This window comes from Portunus trituberculatus, chromosome 21 (assembly GCF_017591435.1).
Source record: "Portunus trituberculatus isolate SZX2019 chromosome 21, ASM1759143v1, whole genome shotgun sequence".
NCBI lineage: Eukaryota > Metazoa > Arthropoda > Malacostraca > Decapoda > Portunidae > Portunus > Portunus trituberculatus.
The window spans coordinates 653,065-675,090 of NC_059275.1; the positions used below are offsets into that span (position 1 = coordinate 653,065).

The 22,026-nt window shown below is 43.0% G+C and overlaps 1 protein-coding gene across 3 annotated transcripts in view; it reads right to left on the reverse strand.

Annotated features, from left to right (window-relative positions):
* Positions 1-22,026, reverse strand: part of LOC123506846 (SUMO-activating enzyme subunit 2-like) — a 254,108-nt gene that overhangs the window by 79,506 nt on the left and 152,576 nt on the right. For all 3 annotated transcript variants that reach the window (XM_045259200.1, XM_045259199.1, XM_045259201.1), the window contains exon 9: positions 7,159-7,271. In XM_045259200.1, coding sequence (XP_045115135.1) covers positions 7,159-7,271 — 113 coding nt within the window. The remainder of the gene's footprint in view (positions 1-7,158; positions 7,272-22,026) is intronic.

Sequence of the window (22,026 nt, forward strand, 5' to 3'; positions counted from 1 at the left end):
TCCAGCCTAGACCCCCAAAAACATCACTATAATCTCTGAAAATACTAACTTAGACTAAATGAGTACTATTAAAGGCTTCATTTATTTCTAACTTTTTTTATTAAACACATTAAGGTGCTGTACAGTACATTTTTGTGAATAAAAACACTTACTGCGGTCTCGCAGTACTTGTCCCTGTTCTTCCAAATTGTTGATACAGGTAACTCGATTTAAGCATGTTTGATTTACGAGTTTTTGTTATAACGCGACTGAAAAAATATTATAATTAATTTAATTGGCGCAATCAGTTTGCTCTTACACGATCTGGCCGAAACTGAGCGCCAGATGCAATTTCAAACTGCGTGCCAGAGAGTTCTGCAGCTGGCCAATAGGTGGGAGCTCTGGGGCCGGATCCAAGAAGCAGGTTGTTGTCTATGTTGGTACAGACAACCTCCATAGCAACCTCCTGCTCACATACCAACCTTGGTAAAATAGCATCCACAAAGATTCGTTGTTGTTGGTGGGTGGAGGTTGGTAGCCCGCCTAAAAGTGCTCATTGGCTGCCAGGAGCTGGAACCAAGAAACTTTAACGTCAGAGCAACCTCCTGCCGCGAAATGGCATCCATGAACGCTTGGATGGACGGTAACGAGGTTGCTGTAAGGTTGCTCTCAAGTTGCTGGTAACACCACCTATCCAGGTGGTGTTACTGTCTTATATATGCATTTATGTTCACAAAACTTTTCTATCAGCTCTTTACAAACCTTGCCCCCAAGAAAGGATTGTTTTGTAATGCATAAAGTGAAATCTTACATGGAATACCAAAAAATAAAGCAGAGATGAGATCGCCCACAGACGAGGCAGAGACTTGTGGCGATTCGGCCACTTCTTCTTCTTGTGACCCTTTTAGCTTGCGTATTATCTTTCACCATGATATTTATGTTTCCACTCCTCTATTGCCTGCTGTAATGGATATCATATCCTAGTATTCATATACTCTCATGCCATGAGGATAACCTCGACTTTGGCACTGAGTGATAGTGAATTACTAATAAATCTAATTGTTAGAATCTTGGATCCAGCTCCCGCTCTTCTCATGCCTCATGTGCAGTCTGCCAGCACTGAATACAAACAGAACCTCTTCAATCTGCCTATAATTCACCAAGATGGCCCCAAAACATCCTTCATCTTCTTCTGCATGTGGGGTTATTTTTGATAAGTGGATTTTAGATAAAGTGGTAAAGCTCAGAGGAAGATGGTGACTGACTGTGGTGTGAGTGGTGATTATGTCATAGGTATATGAAGGCTTTCTCTCTCTCTCTCTCTCTCTCTCTCTCTCTCTCTCTCTCTCTCTCTCTCTCTCTCTCTCTCTCTCTCTCTCTCTCTCTCTCTCTCTCTCTCACTTTGGCTGAGATTGGAGCTGACCATGACTCCCAAATCTTTTTCATACTTTTGAACTTCCTAGTGCCTTGTTATTTATCGTGTACCTATTGTGTGAATTATCTCTACCTACACTCAGTGCCCTGCACTTACTAATATAGAATTGCATTTGCCATTTATCTGTCCATTCTTTCATCCTATCCAAATCTACCTGCAAGGCAATGGCATCTGAATCTGGCCTAATTAATTTACCTGTCTACATATACTATTAAAATATATTTTCACACTTACTGAGAATCTAATACATGATGCTACCTCCCTTCCGCTTCACCTCATCCCTAAGACGTTTAGGAAGACTCTCACACAAATTCCTGAGGGTCTGGGAAATATATTAATCTATGCCTCATGTACAGCAGACTTGAGCTGGGGAATAGAAACTGACATCCTTGCCTATCATATTTTGCTTCTCTACTGACACCAGGTTTTCAAAGATGTTCAGGTCAGAGGAATTACCAGGCCAGTCTTTAAAGAAGTTCACATCACAGTCCTTAAGCTATCCAACTACAGATCTGATGGCGTGACACAGTGCACCACTCTGCATAGATACCATAGCCCCACACTTATCAAATGCATCAGGTAAATTGTCACACAATGGTGTGACAATTTACCTGGTTGATATGCTGATTTTTGGAGAGCAATATTAGTTCACCAACACTGAGCCGTCAAACACCTCCAAACCATGAGTGAATCTGGGTGTTTGGTGGTTAAACAGGTGTATCGTGGGTCTAGTGGGTTGCTACCTCTGGGCCAGTACATATGTCTATCACAGTTACAGGTGGCAATGAAGGTTGCTTCATCACTCCGAAGTACCTTAGACCACTGTTGAGAAATCCAATTATGATACTTAGTGCAAATTCTAGCCTGTTTTTCTTCTGCTACCCGGGAAGGATGTGTTTCGTACTCTGCCGGTGGCCACTGTAGCCTAGCTCAGCCACCTGACAGCTGACTGTTCTTATGGACACCTCAGAAAGCAGATATGGGTTATTTTCTTCAAATTCTCTGGCGGTTATGATAGGTGTACTCTCTAGCTGCCTTCTGAGAACAGTTAAAGTAAATACAGATGTTTTCTTTGAGGGGCCAAGCCATGGCTTAGCAGATGGTAATGCGACACAACAGTTGTTCTAGGAACATTTCACCCAGTTTCTCACACTTTGCTTACTCACACAATAAACATTTACCACTATTTCTCTTGTCTGGACTCCAGCATTGTGAAGCCCTAAAACCTGAGCTATAGTGACAGGCATTAACGACTTCATTTTACCCATGGTCACCAAGATATAGTCCTGAATCCAAGGGAAACATAGACAAAAGGCCATTGTTTTTCGTCATAACATTAAGCTGGGGTGCTCATCCATAGACAAAAGATGGCGAACAATTTCTCTTGCCACCTTAGCCATGCGAACACTGAGGAGGTACTGTGGTATGTGTTTGGAGGCAGTGATGTCATGCTAATGGCTGATACCTGGCATAATGCCGTAACAGAAATAGAGGTAGGCCATTGTTTTTCGTCACAGCATTAAGCTGGGGTGCTCATCTAACATAATGCTGTGACAAGCACTGTAGTGTCATCCTAAGACATCACAGTATTGTTGAGATTTTCTCTCCTGTGTCCACTAGAAAACCCGAAATCCAGTTGCAGTTGCTAGATTCCCCAGATACTAAAAAATTTAACAGAAAAGTTGGTCTACTTCATTAGAAAAAAAGGATGCAATCCCTGTGGTATGCGGTGTGTTGCCCTCACTGTTTCCATCCTGAAGGGAATGGTAGTCACATAACGATTCAGCGTGGATAAATCGAGGATAGGGCGAAAGCCTCCTGTATTCTTGGGCACTACAAATAGGTGACTGTAAAAACCTGATTTTGCAGATGTCTCCTCTATTGCTCCCTTTGTCAACAGACGTTGGACCTCGAATTCTAGTGCCTTGCCCTTCTTGGAACCCGGAGGGTAAGAACGAAACCCCAAAGGTGCCGAGGTGACTGGTGGAAGAGATGTGAAAGGGATCTTGTAACCTTTGCGAAGGATGGAGAGAACCCATGCCTCTTCACCAATTGCCATCCAACTATCTAGATTCTTGGCCAAACAGGTTAACCTCCTACTGGAATCTGGGAAGGCGGCCAATCTACTTCCAAAAAAACTTCCCCATCTTCTTAGGGCGAGAAGCAGAAGGAAGACTAGAGGAAGACCTCTGATATTGCGGCGCTCTTGAACAAGAGGCCGGGTCTATGCGCCGTGTGGAAAGTGAAGTCCAGTGAGAAGTATCACCAGTGGGCGCCGGGCGGGAACCACGATCCACCAGTGGGATGCCAGTAGCTGGCCTTGGCTTAACCAGTGCCCGATCTGCTGCTTGCTGGAAAGAAATGGAAGCAGCCTTATCTGCCACCCGAAGAGCTTCTTTAACCTTGTCCTCATCGAAGAGGAAGGCCGAGTCAAGAGCTGACTTCCTGAGATCAACCTTGGTAGCAGTCTTAAAAACAGGGGGGAAGGTGAGAGAGAATCGCCTCCCATCTCATGGCCTTGACATTAGTTAGAGCGAAAGCTGAATCTTGAGCCATATCCACCATGGCAAACTGAATGCTGTGGAACAGTTGGTCAGCTAAGAGCTTCTCCTCCTGATCTAGTTGTAAAGAAGAAACCAGTATGTAAAAGGCGCCAATAGCCTAAAACAGAAAATTCTGTGCCTCACGTTGGCGTGCTAAGATACCTTTCAGGCGAGACATATCTGCATGCTGTACCACCACCTGTGGGTCTTTACCCTTAGTGGTGAGGGCGAGGGGTAAGTCTGTGTTGAGTTTGGCCGCTTTCCCAGCAAACTCGTGTCCATTGACCCCATAGATCCTCCTGTACTGGCCGGAAGGGTAGCGAGCAAGTGATGGCCAGGAGCCTTCATTAGCACAACGAAGAGCTTTGGTGGCGGCCTGTAGAGAAAAGTCCATTCGCTGTGCCCTAGTAAAGCGGATGCATTTATCCTCCACTATCCTGACTTCCCCTGGGGGCACTGGGCGATGAGATCCTTCCGCATATCCAAGAACCTCCGGAAAACACTGGGCAATATATTCCATCATGGATTGGAAGATTGGAGGGGAAACTGTCTCTGTTAACCCTTGTGTCAGCTTCCTCCTCAGAAGAATCTACGCCACAATCTTCAAAGTATCCAGAAGAAGGGACACCTGGCAACCCTGAATCTCCTGATGGACCTCAGGTTCTAGTGTGCAGAGAAGATCCTGGATCCTGAAGTGATCCTAGAACAGATCCTGTTGCCTAAGGGTGAGGGGCAACAAGGTGAAACTGTTCATGGTGGAAAGAGGCATAGGAGGTGGCGTCTGTACCTGGCGCTCTTGTGTGCCTTGTGGACCGATAAGGGGCAGGAGGCACGGCATGGATCGCACCCTTCTCAAGCTGTGTGAGCTTGACCGAGTCCTCAGTCAAAGCGCCCTGGTGTTGCACAGCTGGACCCTCACCCAGGGTCTGTGGGCGAAGGCGTTGTACTGGACACACACGCCTGTTCCTGCCCTGACCCTGTCCTGAAGGAGCTCCTACATGTGAAGGATCCAAATCTCCCCCCACCTCAGGACAGGATCGCTTGATCCTCCATGGATGATCCTTAGGGGGTCCTGGAGCGTTTGCCCCCCCATGGATCATGTGGAGGGACAGCCTGATCTAATCCTAACTCATCCCCGGGCCTCTCCTGCTCCCGGTTACCCTCCGCCGGCACATCAGCTAGGAGTGACTTCACACTCTGCCTTGCGCAGAGGCCGGGAGGGGGTTTGGTAGCGGACTGCACCGCACCTTGAACCAAGAGCCAGGGGGCAGCTGTAAGAGAGGCAGTATTAGGAGCTAACCTGCCCTCTACTTCCTTAGACACCATAGCAAATACCATATCAGGGAAGGAAACATATTTACTGCCTTCCTGAAACCCGAGGAAAGCAGCCAACTCCTTAAAAAAACTGGACTTATCCCAAGGAGACACTTTGGATCCCAGAATCTGAGAAATCAAATCCTCAGGCCCCACTGATCCAGGTACCGAATCCCTGTCTGATCCTGAAGCCATGGGTGACAGGACCGCCACGAGAATCAGAACATTTGGCAAAAAGCTCCTGAGACTGGCCTGAAGAGTTAGAGGCTTTCTTCCTAGCTTTATAGCCTCGCCTCTTCCGTTAAGTATGTTGGTACTTACGGGAACTGAGCACCCGCCTGGGACTCCACTCAGCACACTCCCGACATCTGTTGTTTACATCACAGAAACCATCATGGCAGACAATACATACAGAGTGTGGATCTTTGTAGGCACTCCCAAGGACTCTCCTGCATCCAGACGAAGCACAGACTCTCCTGACAACATGTGAGGCCGAGGAAAAAGGTGATGAAGAGCCCAGCGGTGAGCCAGTGGCATGGCAGGTTGAGTCCGACACTGCAGTCACTGCTACGGACAAACTCGCCGTCGCCATAAGAAGGAGAAGGTGACGACAAGCCCTCCTGAACTTCCTGATGGCCAGCCATAATTGCAAACAGGTCCTCGTAGAGGAAACAGGTGGGCAAAAAGTGTTCCAGAGCACCGTAACTGAGTCCGCACGCAAGCGCGTCTCAAGAAAGAATGACTTGGCTGGCTGAGGGAGACGGTGTTGCCATAAGTTACCAAGGGTTACCAGAGTGGAATACGACAAAAGTTTTGAATGTGGAATAGACAGCTGGGTAATAGGGAGCATTGTAAATGCTAATATATAAGAAGCAGGTTGTATGTGAAACAAACTAAAATTATACTTGGCGCTGGTCAGGCCACATCTTGACTATGCAGTACAATTCTGGTCCCCACATTACAGGAAAGACACAGCTCTGTTGGAGTCATTGCAAAGGAGGATGACTAAAAAGATACAGGGAATGAGGGATATACCCTATGAAGAGAGACTGAAAAAACTTAGCCTGCATTCCTTAGAGAGATGTAGGTTGAGGAGACGATAGAAGTATTTAAGTGGTATAAGGGTTTTAACAGAGGGGACATGAATGTAGTTCTTAGAATCAGTAGCAGGGACAGAACCAGAAATAATGGGTTTAAACTTAAAAAATTCAGGTTTAGGAAAGAAATGGGAAGAAACTGGTTTTCAAACAGAGTGGTTGATGAGTGGAACAGTCTCAGTGGGCATGTAGTCAGGGCTGAGTCAATAGGGAGCTTTAGAAGAAGGTTAGATAAATTAATGGATGGGGAAGATAGATGAAATTAGGTAGATTAAGCACACTGGGACTGCCTCGTATAGGCCTGGCGGCCTCTTGCAGCTTCCCTCCTTTCTTATGTTCTTATGTTCTGCATATCATATGTTTTTGGATATTCTATCACCTACTGATATTAAAATAACTAATGTAAATAACATGTATCTATGACATAACTACTTTAATAGTAGAATTAAAGCTCTATACATGTGTTGTATTTTTACTATCTGTATTCCTAGGAAAAAATTACTTTATTCCTCAATTGATAATCCAATTAATGCTCTTTGAAATATCAATGATAATCAAGACAGTTAAGGATTAATAAGGCATCAGCAAGCTACCAACTGGTATCACCACATTCTCCAGCTTGGGATTAGTTTTAATCTGGACTCTTCCATCACTCATACAGTCTAATCCCTATTCAATAGTCACTCTCAGTAGAGACATGTTATGCAGTTAAGGCAAATAATTTAAATTTCAGACTCTTAAATATTTTACATCCACATAACATATTTCAATACACTATAAAAGCACTTACAGTTCGGGCTGCTCCAAATTCACCAGCTAACACCTTCAGTCCTTCCAATACTATAAGTCCAGCAATCACAGCATTAGTGGTGGCAATGGCAGGGATGATGTTACCAGCCATGGCTATAAAAGGGATTAAGAAATTAATAGTGATAATTACACATATATATGATTACTGTAGAAATCTAGAAATGAGGGATTCATATTTCCAATAATCTGTTCATATCTTTACATCAAATTATGTAGTATGCTAGAAATCCAAAATATCAGCATACCAAGGTATTACAGACAGCAGAAGTTGTTGAAGACCGTCTTTTTTTACAAAAACATAGCTCAAAGGCAGCAAAAGATTGAAGGATGTAAGGAGGGAATATCATAATCATTAGAGTAATAGTAAACACTGACTTAAAAAGTTTCATCCTACATATATTAAGGGATCAAAATGTACAATCTGAGTGTTATCTATGCAACTCATTCACTGTCATTTTCTTACTATAGTAGCAAAATGAATAAATGAAAGAAAGAATGAGAGAGAGAGAGAGAGAGAGAGAGAGAGAGAGAGAGAGAGAGAGAGAGAGAGAGAGAGAGAGAGAGAGAGAGAGAGAGAGAGAGAGAGAGAGAGAGAGAGAGAGAGAGAGAGAGAGAGAGAGAGAAGCCTTCATATACCGATGACATAACACACTATACCAAAGCCAAATTGTACTAACCCATAGGGTGTGGCTCACCATGCTCTCAAAACTCCTATCAAAATATTCTCCTCATATTATTACTGGTTCTTTAATCACAGTATTAGCAACAAACATTGTTCAAAGGATAGTCTGAATTTTTCTTTAAAGAGTGGGTGATATAAAAGTGTTAAATACAAAAAGAAATGTAAGGTATTTCATGTCCATGTATGATGATATGGCATACTGAGTCTGGCAACACTGCCACTTGGTAGGATTTTCCATTGGGGATGGAGGATAGGGTGAGTCAGACAAACCCACATATGCAAACCAACTCATTTCTCATCTGGTCGTAGCGATGGTAGAACAACCAGACACTTCCCCATCCTACACTATCTTGCACAGCCAGGCCAAGGAACTTGTCATAAGGATTAATAAATACACAAACAGAGAACCACTTCTACCTACAAATCAAGCGAGGTAGAGAACAGCAGAAGCAGCAGGAATATCAGAAGCCAGAGTTAATGATTGCCTGTTCTTCACTTAAGAATCGCTCTTCTAATCTCACAAACTTTGATGGTAAATACCAAAACCAACCTTGCTGCAACATCTTGTCCCCTGCATCTTGTTGGTGATCTCACCCACTGTGTCATCAAGTTATTTGTTGCTACGTTTAACAATTCCTCTGCCCACTCTCCACCGTTTACCACTTCGTAGTCTTCCCACACTATTTCCTTACAATTAAAGTCCCTGACTATCATCACTCTGTCCTTTCTGGTGAGTTCCTGCTTCATTCTGTCTAGAGTATTTCTCATCACCATTTGATACTTTTCATATTCCTAAGCACTGGTTCTGGGTGGTATGTATACTGTTATAATATTAATGTCTCTCTTACCATCTGTTATAAGCATACTTATCACTTCCTTCATTTCCCTTACTATAGTTCACCTCCTTCACTATCAGATCTTCCTTTGTAAGAACCATTATACCACCACCTCCTTTATTTATTCTATCATTTCTCCATACTCTTTAGTGTTTGACATCAAACCAATCTAACTTTATTTCGGGCCTTAACTTTGTTTCCACCACACACATTATGTCCGGTTCATTGTTTCTTAGGTAATCCATACATTCTAGCCTCTTAGACAGAAATCCATCTATATTCGTGAAAATCACTTGAATTCCATTCCTAGTCTCTTTCTTCGATGTTTCTGTCAGTGTAATGACTATTCCGTCTGTTTTATCCATCACTTCTTCAGCCTCCCATTTCTCATCCTACAAAAAAACTTAGTCTTTTCCTCCTCGGTTCTTACGTCATTCCTCTCCCTCACCTCAGTTACAAGCTCTTTCATTTTCATCCGTTCGTCCTGTGATATATTTCTTCTTATGTAAATTGTTTTGGTCTCCTCAGAGTCCTTAAGTTTCCAAGCCCTCCTCAGCAAGGCCTCAGCTGCCACCTGAGACTTTAATTTCAATTTCAATGGTCTACTTTTGCCTTCCTCAAAAGCTCCTAGTCTAAAACTTTCTTCTGTGTGTCTGTGTGTGTGTATTTACCTATTTGTGTATTACAAGGCCCGAGCTAAGCTCTCTGTGTCCTATCTCCTTGTCCACTCCTGTCATATCTCTCTTTCATCTGATTGACACACACCGTGTCAACGACATCACTGCTCAGTTTATTCCACTTATCAATAATACGATGCGGGAAACTGTATTTTCTCACGTCATTTAGACAGATGTCCTTTATTAGCTTTTTTCCATGTCCTCGGAGATGATTACTTGTGGTCACCTTTATCAACTCTCTGTCCAGTATGTCAATCTTGTTCACCAATTTATACATAGTTATCATGTCTCCTCTTGTTCTTTTCTCTTCTAATGTGGTCAGCCCCAGCTTCCTCAGTCTTTCTTCATAGTCTAACTCCTTGAGTCCTGGTACCATCCTTGTTGCCAGCCTCTGTACCCTTTCCACCTTCTTCACATTTTTCTTCATATGCGGTGACCAGACACATGCTGCATATTCTAACTGGGGTCTTATTAAGGTACATAATATCTTCATCATTCCTTCATCTAGGTAGTGGAATGCAAGGCCAATATTTTGAAGCATGTTGTATGTTTTCCAAAAAATCTTGTTAATGTGTTTCTCCGGTGACATGGTGTTTTGCACGGTTACTCCTAGGTCTTTCTCCTCATTGGTCTCTTTAATTTTCTCATCACCCAGCCTGTAATCCCTGTTTGGTCTGTATCTACTTCCCATTTTCATAACATGGGTCTTGTCTATATTAAATTCCATCTGCCACTTACTCCACTCATATATTTTATCAAGATCTTCCTGTAACTTAGTTACAATCTTCCACATTCTTCACTCTCCTCATAATTTTAGTATCATCCGCAAACATGTTCATGTAACTGTCAATTCCTACTGGCATATCATTAACATAAATCAAAAACATGATGGGACCCAGCACTGACCCTTTTGGAACTCCACTGGTTACCTTCTTCCACTCGGACTTCCTTCCTCTCACCACTGTTCTCATTTCTCTTCCCATTAAGTAATTTTCCATCCATTTTGCTAGTTTATCATTTACTCCTCCAATCATCTTTAGTTTCCACATCAGTCTATTGTGTGGTACTTTATCAAAGGCCTTTCTCAAGTCCAGGTAGATAGCATCCACCCATCCCTCTCTATGTTGTAGTATGTCAGTCACTCTTGAATAAAAACATAATAAATTGGATACACGATCTTCCTTTTCTGAAACCAAACTGCCTTTCACTCAGAATGTTTTCACTTTCTAGATACTCACTCCACTTAGCTTTAATTACTTCTTCACATACCTTGCACAATATACTAGTCAACGATACTGGTCTATAATTTAGCGGTTCCATTCTACTACCATTCTTATATATAGGCACAATGTCAGCTCTTTTCCACTCTTTCGGGACTAATCCTGTTCGTATGGAGGTCTCCACAATATCAAATACGGGGTTCAACAATTGATCCTTACATTCATTTAGCAACCTCCCAGATATGCCATCAGGCCCCATTGATTTATTAATATCCAGATTGCTTATAATTTTCCTTACATCTTCCTTAGTAACCATGATGTCCTGCATTTGCTTTATTTCCGTAGACCTTCCTCCCATAAAATGCTCCTCCTTTGTAAACACTTTGCAAAAGTTGTTGTTCAAAATTTCAGCTATATCTCCAGCATCTTCATATACTTCTTCCCGTTTTTACCTTTTCTATTGCCTCCCTTTATTTAGTTTTCCATTTATGAATTTGTAAAACATTTTGGGTCACTATCACAGTTTTCCACCACCCTCTGTTCATATTCCTTCTGTGCTGTTCTCCTTACTTCAACATATCTATTCCTTGCTGTTTTGTAGACTTCTCTTGATAATACATCACTGTTTTTCTTAAGTTTCTTCCATGCCTTTTCTTTGTTCTCTTTTGCTTCTTCACAATTTCTATTAAACCACTGTTTATTATTTAAAGTCCTCTTTCTGTGATATGGCACAAACTTTTTCACAGCAGAGTTATACAAATCCATAAATTTATCGTATTTCAATTGCATATTCCTTTCCTGGTATACCACGGACCAGTCAATTTCATTAAAGAACTCCCTTATATGGTTATAATTTGCCCTAGTATAATTTAATTTTTCCTCCCTGCGTTCCACAATCTTATTCGTGCTTAATTCTGTATCCAGCTCAAAGCTTAGGACATCATGATCGCTTTTCCCCAAGGGACTTTCATGTTCAATTTCCTCTTTTAGAGAGATTCCCCTGGTAAATAACAAATCCAACCTTACTGCAACATCTTGTCCCCTGCACCTTGTTGGTGATCTCACCCACTGTGTCATCAAGTTATTTGTTGCTACCTATAACAATTCTTTTGCCCACTCACCACCGTTCACCACTTCGTAGTTTTCCCACACTATTTCTTTGCAATTAAAGTCTCCAACTATCATCACTCTATCCTTTTTGATGAGTTCTTGCTTCATTCTGTCTAGAGTATTTCTCATCACCATTTGATACTGTTCATATTCCCAAGCACTGGTTCTGGGTGGTATGTATACTGTTATAATATTAATGTCCCTCTTGCCATCTGTTATAAGCATACTTATCACTTCCTCATTTCTTTTACTATAGTTCACCTCCTTCACTATAAGATCTTCCTTAGTAAGAACCATTATACCACCACCTCCTTTATTTGTTCTATCATTTCTCCATACTTTGTAGTGTTTTACAACAAACCAGTCTAGCTTTATTTCGGGCCTTAGCTTTGTTTCCACTACACACATTATGTCCGGTTCGTTATTTCTTAGGTAATCCATACATTCTAGCCTCTTAGACAGAAATCCATCTATGTTCGTGTAAGTCACTTGAATTCCATTCCTAGTCTCATTCTTCCATGTAATGCCTATTCCGTCTGTTTTATCCACCAGTTCTTTAGCCTCCCTTTTCTCATCCTCCAAAAAAACTTGGTCTTTTCCTCCTCTGTTCTTTCTTCATTCCTCTCCTTCACTTCAGTTAAAAGCTCCTTCATTTTCATTAGCTCATCTTGTGACATATTAATTCTTATGTAAATTGTTTTGGTTTCCTCAGAGTCCTTAAGTTTCCAAGCCCTCCTCAACAAGGCCTCCGCTGCCACCTGAGACTTTAATTTCAATTTTAATGGTCTATTCTTGCCTTCCTCAAAAGCTCCCAATCTCACACTTTCTTCTACCTCAGCATATAGGTCCTCTTCTTCCACAGAGATCTTGTTCAGTAAAGACTTAATCTTGTCATTTTCCTTATCCCTCCTGTCCTGCCAGTTCCTGTTAGTTTCCTCCCAATCCTATTATGATCACACATTTTTTCTTTTCAGCAATATCTCTCTCACCACATACTCATTTTCCTTTAGTGCCTTTACCATTTCCCTCTGCGTAATCCCTTTATTTTCCTCTTCCTGCTTTTTTACTATCTCCCTAAACGACCTTTGTACCTCCTGATGTTCATGGTTGACTTCTTTCATCCTGGTATCAATTAGATTAAGGCATTCCTCCTTCCTCAAGTCCCCTTCATATATTTTTATCTCCATTTCCATGAGTTTAGCCTTCATCTCTTCACATTGTTTCTTTAGTTGTTGGTTTTCTTTCTCCATCTCTACTTTTTCCTTCAATAGCTCTTTATTCGCTAACGTTAATAAATAGATCTCTTTTTTGAATGAATCATTCTCGGCTAGAACTCTATCCAGATTTTCTTCTATTGACAAAATGTTTAGGAACTTACTTTCCAGTGCCTGGATTCTTGCATCCATATCAAGTTTCTCCAGTCCTTTTGGCGTAGTAATAAAACCTTCAAAGTCTCTAGTTTGTCTAGACGCCATTTTTGTTATCGTCAGCTGATTACGGCCAGAACAATCACCACCCACACTCTACTCTCAGGGATCACTCTCCATATCCCTCACTTTCAACACTAAGCAACAGTAGGACATTAACAGGACACTAACTTAGAGTTACCCAGGCCCTGTAACACCATAGGTATTTTCCTTCTTCCCGTCCGCAGCCGGAGACGAGCCTACCAGAATGTTTAAAATATGTTAACAGTATTCATAATTTACATATACAGTATTTTACTTAAATCTATTCAATTATAAAACCTTATACAGTAAGTATACATTTACTCTCTCTCTCTCTCTCTCTCTCTCTCTCTCTCTCTCTCTCTCTCTCTCACATGACATGTAACACTCACCCTCTTCTGCTCTCTTTGATCATATGCAAAAATTTTACTTTTTCACTGATGGTCATCTTCCTCTTCCTCTTGGGTTCACTAGAGGAAGCTTTCGCAGGGGCACAGGGCTTAGGCGGCATTGTAAGGGCTTAACGAATCACTACTTAAACAAAAAAGTTGTCGCGAACACAACACTAAGATACAGTATGCGAGACAGTCAACAGTATGGAAGAGACTGGCAAGATACAACCAAGGCCCATGGAATAGAAGATTGACCTACAAGGCATTCAAAATGGGTCTAATATGCACATCCGTGGCATCAGCGGGTTCACAAGTAGTCAGAGCAGGGATGTTGGTTCAGTTAGCAAGCTACCTGGTAGGCATTCACGTGCTTCTCTCTCTCCCATTCTCTCTCTGTTCTGCACCAACATCAGTCACAATGCTGAGTTGTGCAATGTGTGACTGTTTTAATTATCAGTAGTATATAATATGTAGTATGTAATATGTGATAAATGAAAACCATTATTTTCTTTTTCCCCGTAATTTTGCACCTTAAGACATTAGTAAATTTCTGATGTTTAGTTATTGAGAAGTAAATTTCTGATGTCTAGTTATTGAGAAGTCCCTATTCAGTTGCTTGTGTAGATATAAATTACCTCAGTTATATATGTAACAAAAATTAAATACTACTACTACTACTACTACTACTACTACTACTACTAATAATAATAATAATAATAATAATAATAATAACAATAATAATAACGAAAACAGCATCACTATATTAATATTAATAACAATAAGAGCAAAAGTTTAATAATAGTAATAATAATAATAAATGAAAACCATTATTTTTTTTCCCCCGTAATTTTGCACCTTAAGACATTAGTAAATTTCTGATGTTTAGTTATTGAGAAGTAAATTTCTGATGTCTAGTTATTGAGAAGTCCCCATTCAGTTGCTTCTGTAGATATAAATTACCTCAGTTATATATGTAACAAAAATTAAATACTACTACTACTACTACTACTACTAATAATAATAATAATAATAATAATAATAATAATAAAACAGCATCACTATATTAATATTAATAACAATAAGAGCAAAAGTTTAATAATAGTAATAATAATAATAATAATAATAATAATAATAATAATAATAATAATAATAATAATAATAATAATAATAACAATAATTAATAACAACAAGAGTATTGAGATCATTAAATATGATAATGATACCACGGTCAAAGAGAGAGAGAGAGAGAGAGAGAGAGAGAGAGAGAGAGAGAGAGAGAGAGAGAGAGAGAGAGAGAGAGAGAGAGAGAGAGAGAGAGAGAGAGAGAGAGAGAGAGAGAGAGAGAGAGAGAGAGAGAGAGAGAGAGACACTTGCTGGCAAGCAGAGGGTGTGGGGCAGTAATAGGAGGCAGAGAAGCCTTCACAAAACTTGTCTCCTGTGCCCGGTAAGTATCATTTGCTCAGCGGGCAGAGGGAGAGCGTGAGGTTTCCGTGCAAGAAAGACACATCCTGGGAGGAAGCTCCCCTGTTGGTGAACCTGCTGACGTCACTATGACGTCAGCAGGTTCACCCCCTTAGAGTTGCACGTAAGGTTGACCTTCTATTCTATGGGTCTTGGATACAACAAGGGAAGATGTTGGGCGAGGCTGCATATGTATATGAACAATACATGTACAGTGCTTTACGTACATTCTCGTCGTTATTACACACCAACTCACCGAATTACTGTACGTACAGCATTAATAAGTGACGCCACAGACCCCAAGATATAACGAAAACACTGCAGAACATATCTATGAGTATGTATAAAAACCGCGAAACAGTGAAGCCGCGAAAGTCGAACCACGAAATAGCAAGGGAACACTGTATTTGTGCTTACAATAGACCCTTTAATATTCCACTTATTCATCTAATTGGTAATGTATGTAAGTAATATGTAATGCAGTTAAAAAAAAAAAGGGGGGGAGGGGAAGAAATAATAGGCTCCAAAGCTGGTCAAGTTGAAGTCAATACTGTGAGTGGTGGGGAGGTGTAGCATGGATGACGTCATCAGCCCTGGCCCCCCACGCTGGGCCCTCTCAGATGACATGAGCAGATACCGTATCTGTAAATTTTTCTTATCATATATCGAATCAAGGGTAGTAATTTCCAAATACCGTAACTGTGAATTTACCGGATAAAGAACTACCGTATAATGAGGACTTACTGTATACACCTAACCCTCCATTATGGCGCCCTCCCATTATCGCATTTAGGCATTGTCGCGCACTTATGAAAATCTGCAAAATTCAGTTTTAGCGCTTCTGGAAAGTCATTATCACGCACCCATTGTTGTAGTAGTAGTAGTAGTAATAGAAATAGTAGTAATACCCATATCTCAACCATACACCGACGAATGTTTAGATGGGAGAGCTGGAGGAGGAAGAGGTGGAGGGGGAGAAAGATGATGATCATGAGGAGGACCCAGCAGCCAATCACTGCTGTGTATTCACGTCACGTGATTCGAATAAGGGAGCTTATTGGTTCTGCTAACCACCACCACCACCACCACCACCACCCGTCAGTCTCGCACGTGGTATTTTGTTCTTCAGAGCTGGATTTTTAGGAAAACTTTTGGGCTGAGGCACCAATTTATTTATTTCCTATTTATTCTTCACTTCCGTTATTGCATTTTCTGCTACTGCGCGGCTTTTTAGGCACCAATTTTGCCTGATAACGGAGCATTAGATGTATATATTACATACCAAACGGAAGCCTAACTTTTCAGTTTTACAGGAATTAGAATCACAAACTTTAAAGAGATGAGCCTACCACAACAAAAAGAAGCAAACAAACAGCAAGCAACTGTGATTGACAGCTGCGATTTTGAACTCTCCCCCTTCCATCACGATGCTTATCTTCACTCCCATCCCCTCCCCTCACACAGCCAGGCTTTCCTCCACCCTCTGTGTCTATCATAACACTGCTATAATCAATTCAAATATTGTTTTTTCTCACTACCTTCATCACAACTATGCATATCACCCAACTGTTACCATAAGTCTCACTATTAGTAATATGGAATACAATAGCCACACATTTTGAAAGATGTAGATATTCCTGCGAATGTTTGGCACTGGGAAATTCCTAAGAATCATACTTTCTTGAATAGTGTCACTATCCTGCGAATGTTTGGCACTGGGAAATTCCTAAGAATCATACTTTCTTGAATAGTGTCACTATCTCCATTCTTTGGAAACTCAAACAAAACACAAATTATAGATGGTACCAGCATATGCATGCAAAATGGTCCTCTGTTACGGTCGTTTCATTTACATGATGAAACGACAGTAGCAGGAGAGAAAAAAATGAAAAAATAAAAAAATATAAATAAATAAATAAAAAAATATGATCGCGGTGAAATTACAGTTAATTAGTAAGCCAGAGTAAAAAGGCAAATGGTGTATAGGTGCCCCCCAACTAAATCTAGATTAGATATGAAGTCATATTAAGCTGCTCCAAAAAACCACTGCCCTATACAAACAAAATTTTTGTTGCAGTCGTTACATTCAATATTGTTTTATATGATCAATTATTACTGAGTACTAAGCTGCTTAGAATTGCCAACATCATAGCCTAATACAGTGATGACCATACTTCTAATATACATCAAAGTCAGAATAAACAACCTTCCATGTAATTAAAAAATGGTAAACTAAAATTATTTTTTATCAACTTCAAAAGCCTTATACAAAAACTTTGCTTCATATATTTCAGTTTTCTCTATGGATTTGGAAACTTCAGGTTTTCAGCTTTAATTTAATATATTACAAACCTAGTTTAAACCATTTTTCAATTTGGGCCCTCAGGTTGACATTAGCATGGAATGACCCACTTATTTTCAAGTATTCCACCTAAATATATTTAATGTAGCCCAAATTGCCAGATGTCCAAAGTTGTACATGCATGCATGCATTCTTTCAACTTACAATATCAGTCTTTGATTGCTTGCTGTTGCCCAATACATTCACACAAGGCAATAAAGTTTCAGACAGCAGTGCCCATCACTTATTACCTCCCATAGTTTTCAGTGGAGCATTTCACACAATGCCAACACAATTGCAACACAGGCTTTGACAATGTTGTGGTCTCTCAACATGTTTCTAACACTCACTGGTGGGCATTGTTTCCAATGAAAGCTTTCATACAGACACTGAGTGGCACCTCCTTCCAGTTAACAGCTACATTTTGAGGATTGCTGATTGGTCTTTATCAGCCAATGCATATTTTTAAGCATTTACCCAAAAGATATTTAATGTGGCTGAAGACACTAAATATCCAAAGCTGTAATAAAGCTAGCAAACTAACTAAGCTAGAAACCAATATAATTGAGTGTTGATACATTTTTTCTACCATAATAATATCTAATTTTTGCATTTTTTTCCTCCCTAGCCAGCAAAAGAAAGAGAAACTCCTCATTTGAAGTCAATCTTTTGAATGACAACCTGACAAGCATGAGAAGGGATGTCACATCTCAATGTCAGACACTGGTTACTTGCTGTTGCTGATTATTTTACATGACGACACAAGTGTAATGTATTGTATCAGTGTACAACACTTTTTGTTGGCTCATATGAAAAGCTTCAAGAAGACTTGCTTCACAATGAAACCTTAAGGCTTAAACCGTACCCAAAACTTATCTTGTATGTATATTGTATACGCTACAGATGTTTAAAGGGAGAGAGAGAGAGAGAGAGAGAGAGAGAGAGAGAGAGAGAGAGAGAGAGAGAGAGAGAGAGAGAGAGAGAGAGAGAGAGAGAGAGAGAGAGAGAGAGAGAGAGAGAGAGAGAGAGAGAGAGAGAGAGAGAGAGAGAGAGACCATACACACTATGGATTGAATGCACTCAACACAGATGTTTTAGTATAAGAGAGAGAGAGAGAGAGAGAGAGAGAGAGAGAGAGAGAGAGAGAGAGAGAGAGAGAGAGAGAGAGAGAGAGAGAGAGAGAGAGAGAGAGAGAGAGAGAGAGAGAGAGAGAGAGAGAGACCATACACACTATGGATTGAATGCACTCAACACATGTTTTAGTATAGAGAGAGAGAGAGAGAGAGAGAGAGAGAGAGAGAGAGAGAGAGAGAGAGAGAGAGAGAGAGAGAGAGAGAGAGAGAGAGAGAGAGAGAGAGAGAGAGAGAGAGAGAGAGAGAGAGAGAGAGTCATGCGTGGTAGCTCCGTGTTTTCGTGGTGATACAGTGGTTTAACAAAGTGCAGTGTTGTGAAAATTTCAGTGCTTGAAGTGCTAAGTGTCCTGGTGTCCATGTAAAAGTGTAAGGTGTGCTAAGCCTTGCAATAGTGTTGAAAAATCACTTGAAAAGAGTGTTTGTACCCGTGCAGTGACCAAGACCCGGGCCTGACCTGACGCGAGGCCTAAGGCAGCACACAGTTGCCAAATCTCTCCAAGGTAGTTTTTTAAACAACCTGTATCTCTCTCTCCGTGGCTGGTTTGGCTTGACTAGTGGGAGAGGTAGTTATGTCGTGTGTTTTTTGTGCGCCTGTGGGGAAGTGCTTTGTGTTCTGTGCCAGTGTTCAGTGTCTGTGTTCACGAGTGTGTTAGTGTCGTACGTGTCGTTTAGAGCCAACACTCGTTGTCGCCCCCACACCTGGCTCCACAATTCCCCAGGGAATCACTTATCCTCTCCCTCAATGTCTAGCCCCGCCCACCGCCCCATAGCCAGGCGAGACTTGCCTGGCTACCAGCCACAGAATTGGTGTTGCGTTTGTGGCAAAGCAACACTTAAGACTCAACACGTGAGCTGTGACGAGGAAACCTACCGTAACCTTTGTCACAACAGCTGCCTTGGGGATACGCCAGTCTTCAAGTGTAGCTACACGGAGCAGCTACGACTCCAAGCAAACATCCCGGACCCCGTCATCTACATCAGCGAGGAGACTGATACACCCCCAACGCCACTACCGGACGATAGTGGGGAGAGTCAGTGGGAGGGCTTGGAGAGAGGAGAGCTAGTTTCACTAGTTGAGAAGCTCACTGAGGAAGCCTCTCAACAAAACTGTGTGATTAAGTCCCTCCAGGACGACCGAGACTTGATCATACAACACAGAGACGTGTTTGCTGCGGCTCTCAGAGTAGCAGACAGGCTGATAGCGTCAAAACAGCGCCAGACGCAAGTAGCCACACGCTCTCAGGCAGTCAGCGCCCACGCAGAGTCAATTGACGAACACTGGGAGGTGGTTTGTCAGGACTCTGAGAGGTGGAGGACGTGGTGGAGCTCGGATAAACCGCAACAGCTCCGCCACGCAGCTGTTTTCTCCACTTCCACCTTCCCTTCGCCTGACTGGGAAACAACGACCGCTCCGCCTACCTCCACTGCTTCCACCGCCACACAGAGCGACTGTGACACCTCCCCAGCGTCCACTGTCACTCCTTCTGCCACACAGAGTGACTGCTCAGTACTCGCTACCACGTCTACCGCCACACGGAGCAGCAGGGACTCTTCCTCCATAAATACAGCGAACGGAGTAGATCGCGGTGCCTCTGTTCGCCCACGAACCTCTCCTCAGACCACTTCAGGAGATTGGAGAAAAAAGAAATCTAAGAGGGAAGTGCAGCAGGACGCGAGGAAGGTGTCCAGCGAAGGACTGAGGACTCACCAGGCCACCAAGCAGACACAAAAGCGAGCCAAGGCAAAAGTGTGTGAGTACTGCTCACGGAAAGGACACACTTCTGCTACTTGCCACGCCAGAACTGACGATTTACGTCAGGAGCGTCTCCTACAGCGGCTCCTTACGGTGGAAAGACACACAGCCACACCCTTCCCACCTGCAGCGCCTCAGCCCGCCCACCACCTCACTTCATTTCAGTCCTTACCACAACCTCGCCCACTCCTTCCTCAGCCTGGTATCTGGAATCAGAGCCAGGGGCGGCAGTGGACCACTCCTCTTCACCAGTACCAGCAGTCGGCCGCGGACCCTAACCACCACCTCGGACTAGCAGGCCTCGCTCACTACCATCCCTCACCATGGTACAGCCAGCTTGCCCCGCCGCCAACTAAAGGTCGTCTCTAGCAACGTCCGTGGTCTCCGGACTAACCTTGCAGACTTATACCACAACTGTGTGCAACGACACAATGCAGACGTTGTTGTGGTGACAGAGACATGGCTGAACAGTGAGGTGGAGCCCACGTATGGCAGGATGCAGGGCTTCACCCACTGGGTGAGGAGGGACCGACAGGAGCGAACTGGAGGTGGAGTGGCTGTCTGCTTCAAGGAAGGAATGCAGGCCCAGCTACTCGACATAGACACGCCTCCACTGATGGAGATGATGTACTTCCGAGTAACGCTGGCAGACCGCTCAGCACTCCTGCTGTGTGCCCTGTATCGCCCCCCGCGACAAGGGCCTGACTCACTCCTGTACCTGACTGAGACTTTAGACAACCTGATGATGGCACACAGCTGCAGCCACGTGCTGATTGTGGGGGATCTCAATCACCACCTGGAAAGAGACGCCTACGAGAATCTCTTGGAGGTGCAGGGTCTGACAGATCATGTCACCTTCCCCACACATGAACGAGGAGGAACATTAGACCCTGTCATCTCAGACTACCAGGAAGACAAGCTTCAGTGTCATCAGCTGGGGCTCATGGGCAGCTCTGATCATCACGCTGTACTGACACAGCTGGAAGTGGGCGTGGCTCAGGACGAGGCCACCACCCGCACCATCTGGCTGTGGAACAAAGCAGACTGGGCTTCCCTGCGCTGCAACCTGACCCACACCCCATGGGCCACTCTGCTACAGGGAGGAGCAGAGAGTGAAGCACTTGCACTCACCTCTCACCTTCTCGCCCTCCAGAAACGCCACGTCCCACACAGGGAATACACCACCAGACCGACGGATCAGCCATGGTTTGGCTACCGTTGCCGTGTTGCTGCTGAGGCAAAGTATGCTGCCTGGCTCCGCTACAAGAGGAACCCGACTCGGCGCAACAAGGACCTGCATAGGGCTGCATGCAGGAGGATGGTGGTAACCAGCAAGTGGGCCTTAAAAAAAAGTGGGAGGAAAGCCTGCGCCGGAAACTGTGTGGCACTGGCGTAGGAAACAAAACTTGGTGGTCCCTTGTTAAGGACAAACAAGGAACTGGCCACCAAGAATCCATCCCTCCCCCTCAGCAAGCAGGACGGTACTGTCGCCACCAGCAGTAAGGAGAGGGCACAGTTGCTGGCTTCCTTGTTTGCTGGAAAAATGAAGGTGGGGAATCCACAGCAGCCACCGCCTCAGCTGGTCCAGCAATGTGAGAAGACTGTCACCATGGTGGAGGTGACGCATCAGCAGGTGAAGCGATTATTGCGGGGGCTGGACACACAGAAAGCCACCGGCCCTGATGACATCAGCCCGCACCTGCTGAAGCGATGCTCCCAGGAACTGGCTGCCCTCTCACCCAAGTCTTCACAACTTGTGTACGGGAAAACGTCTGGCCTTCAGTGTGGAAGGAGG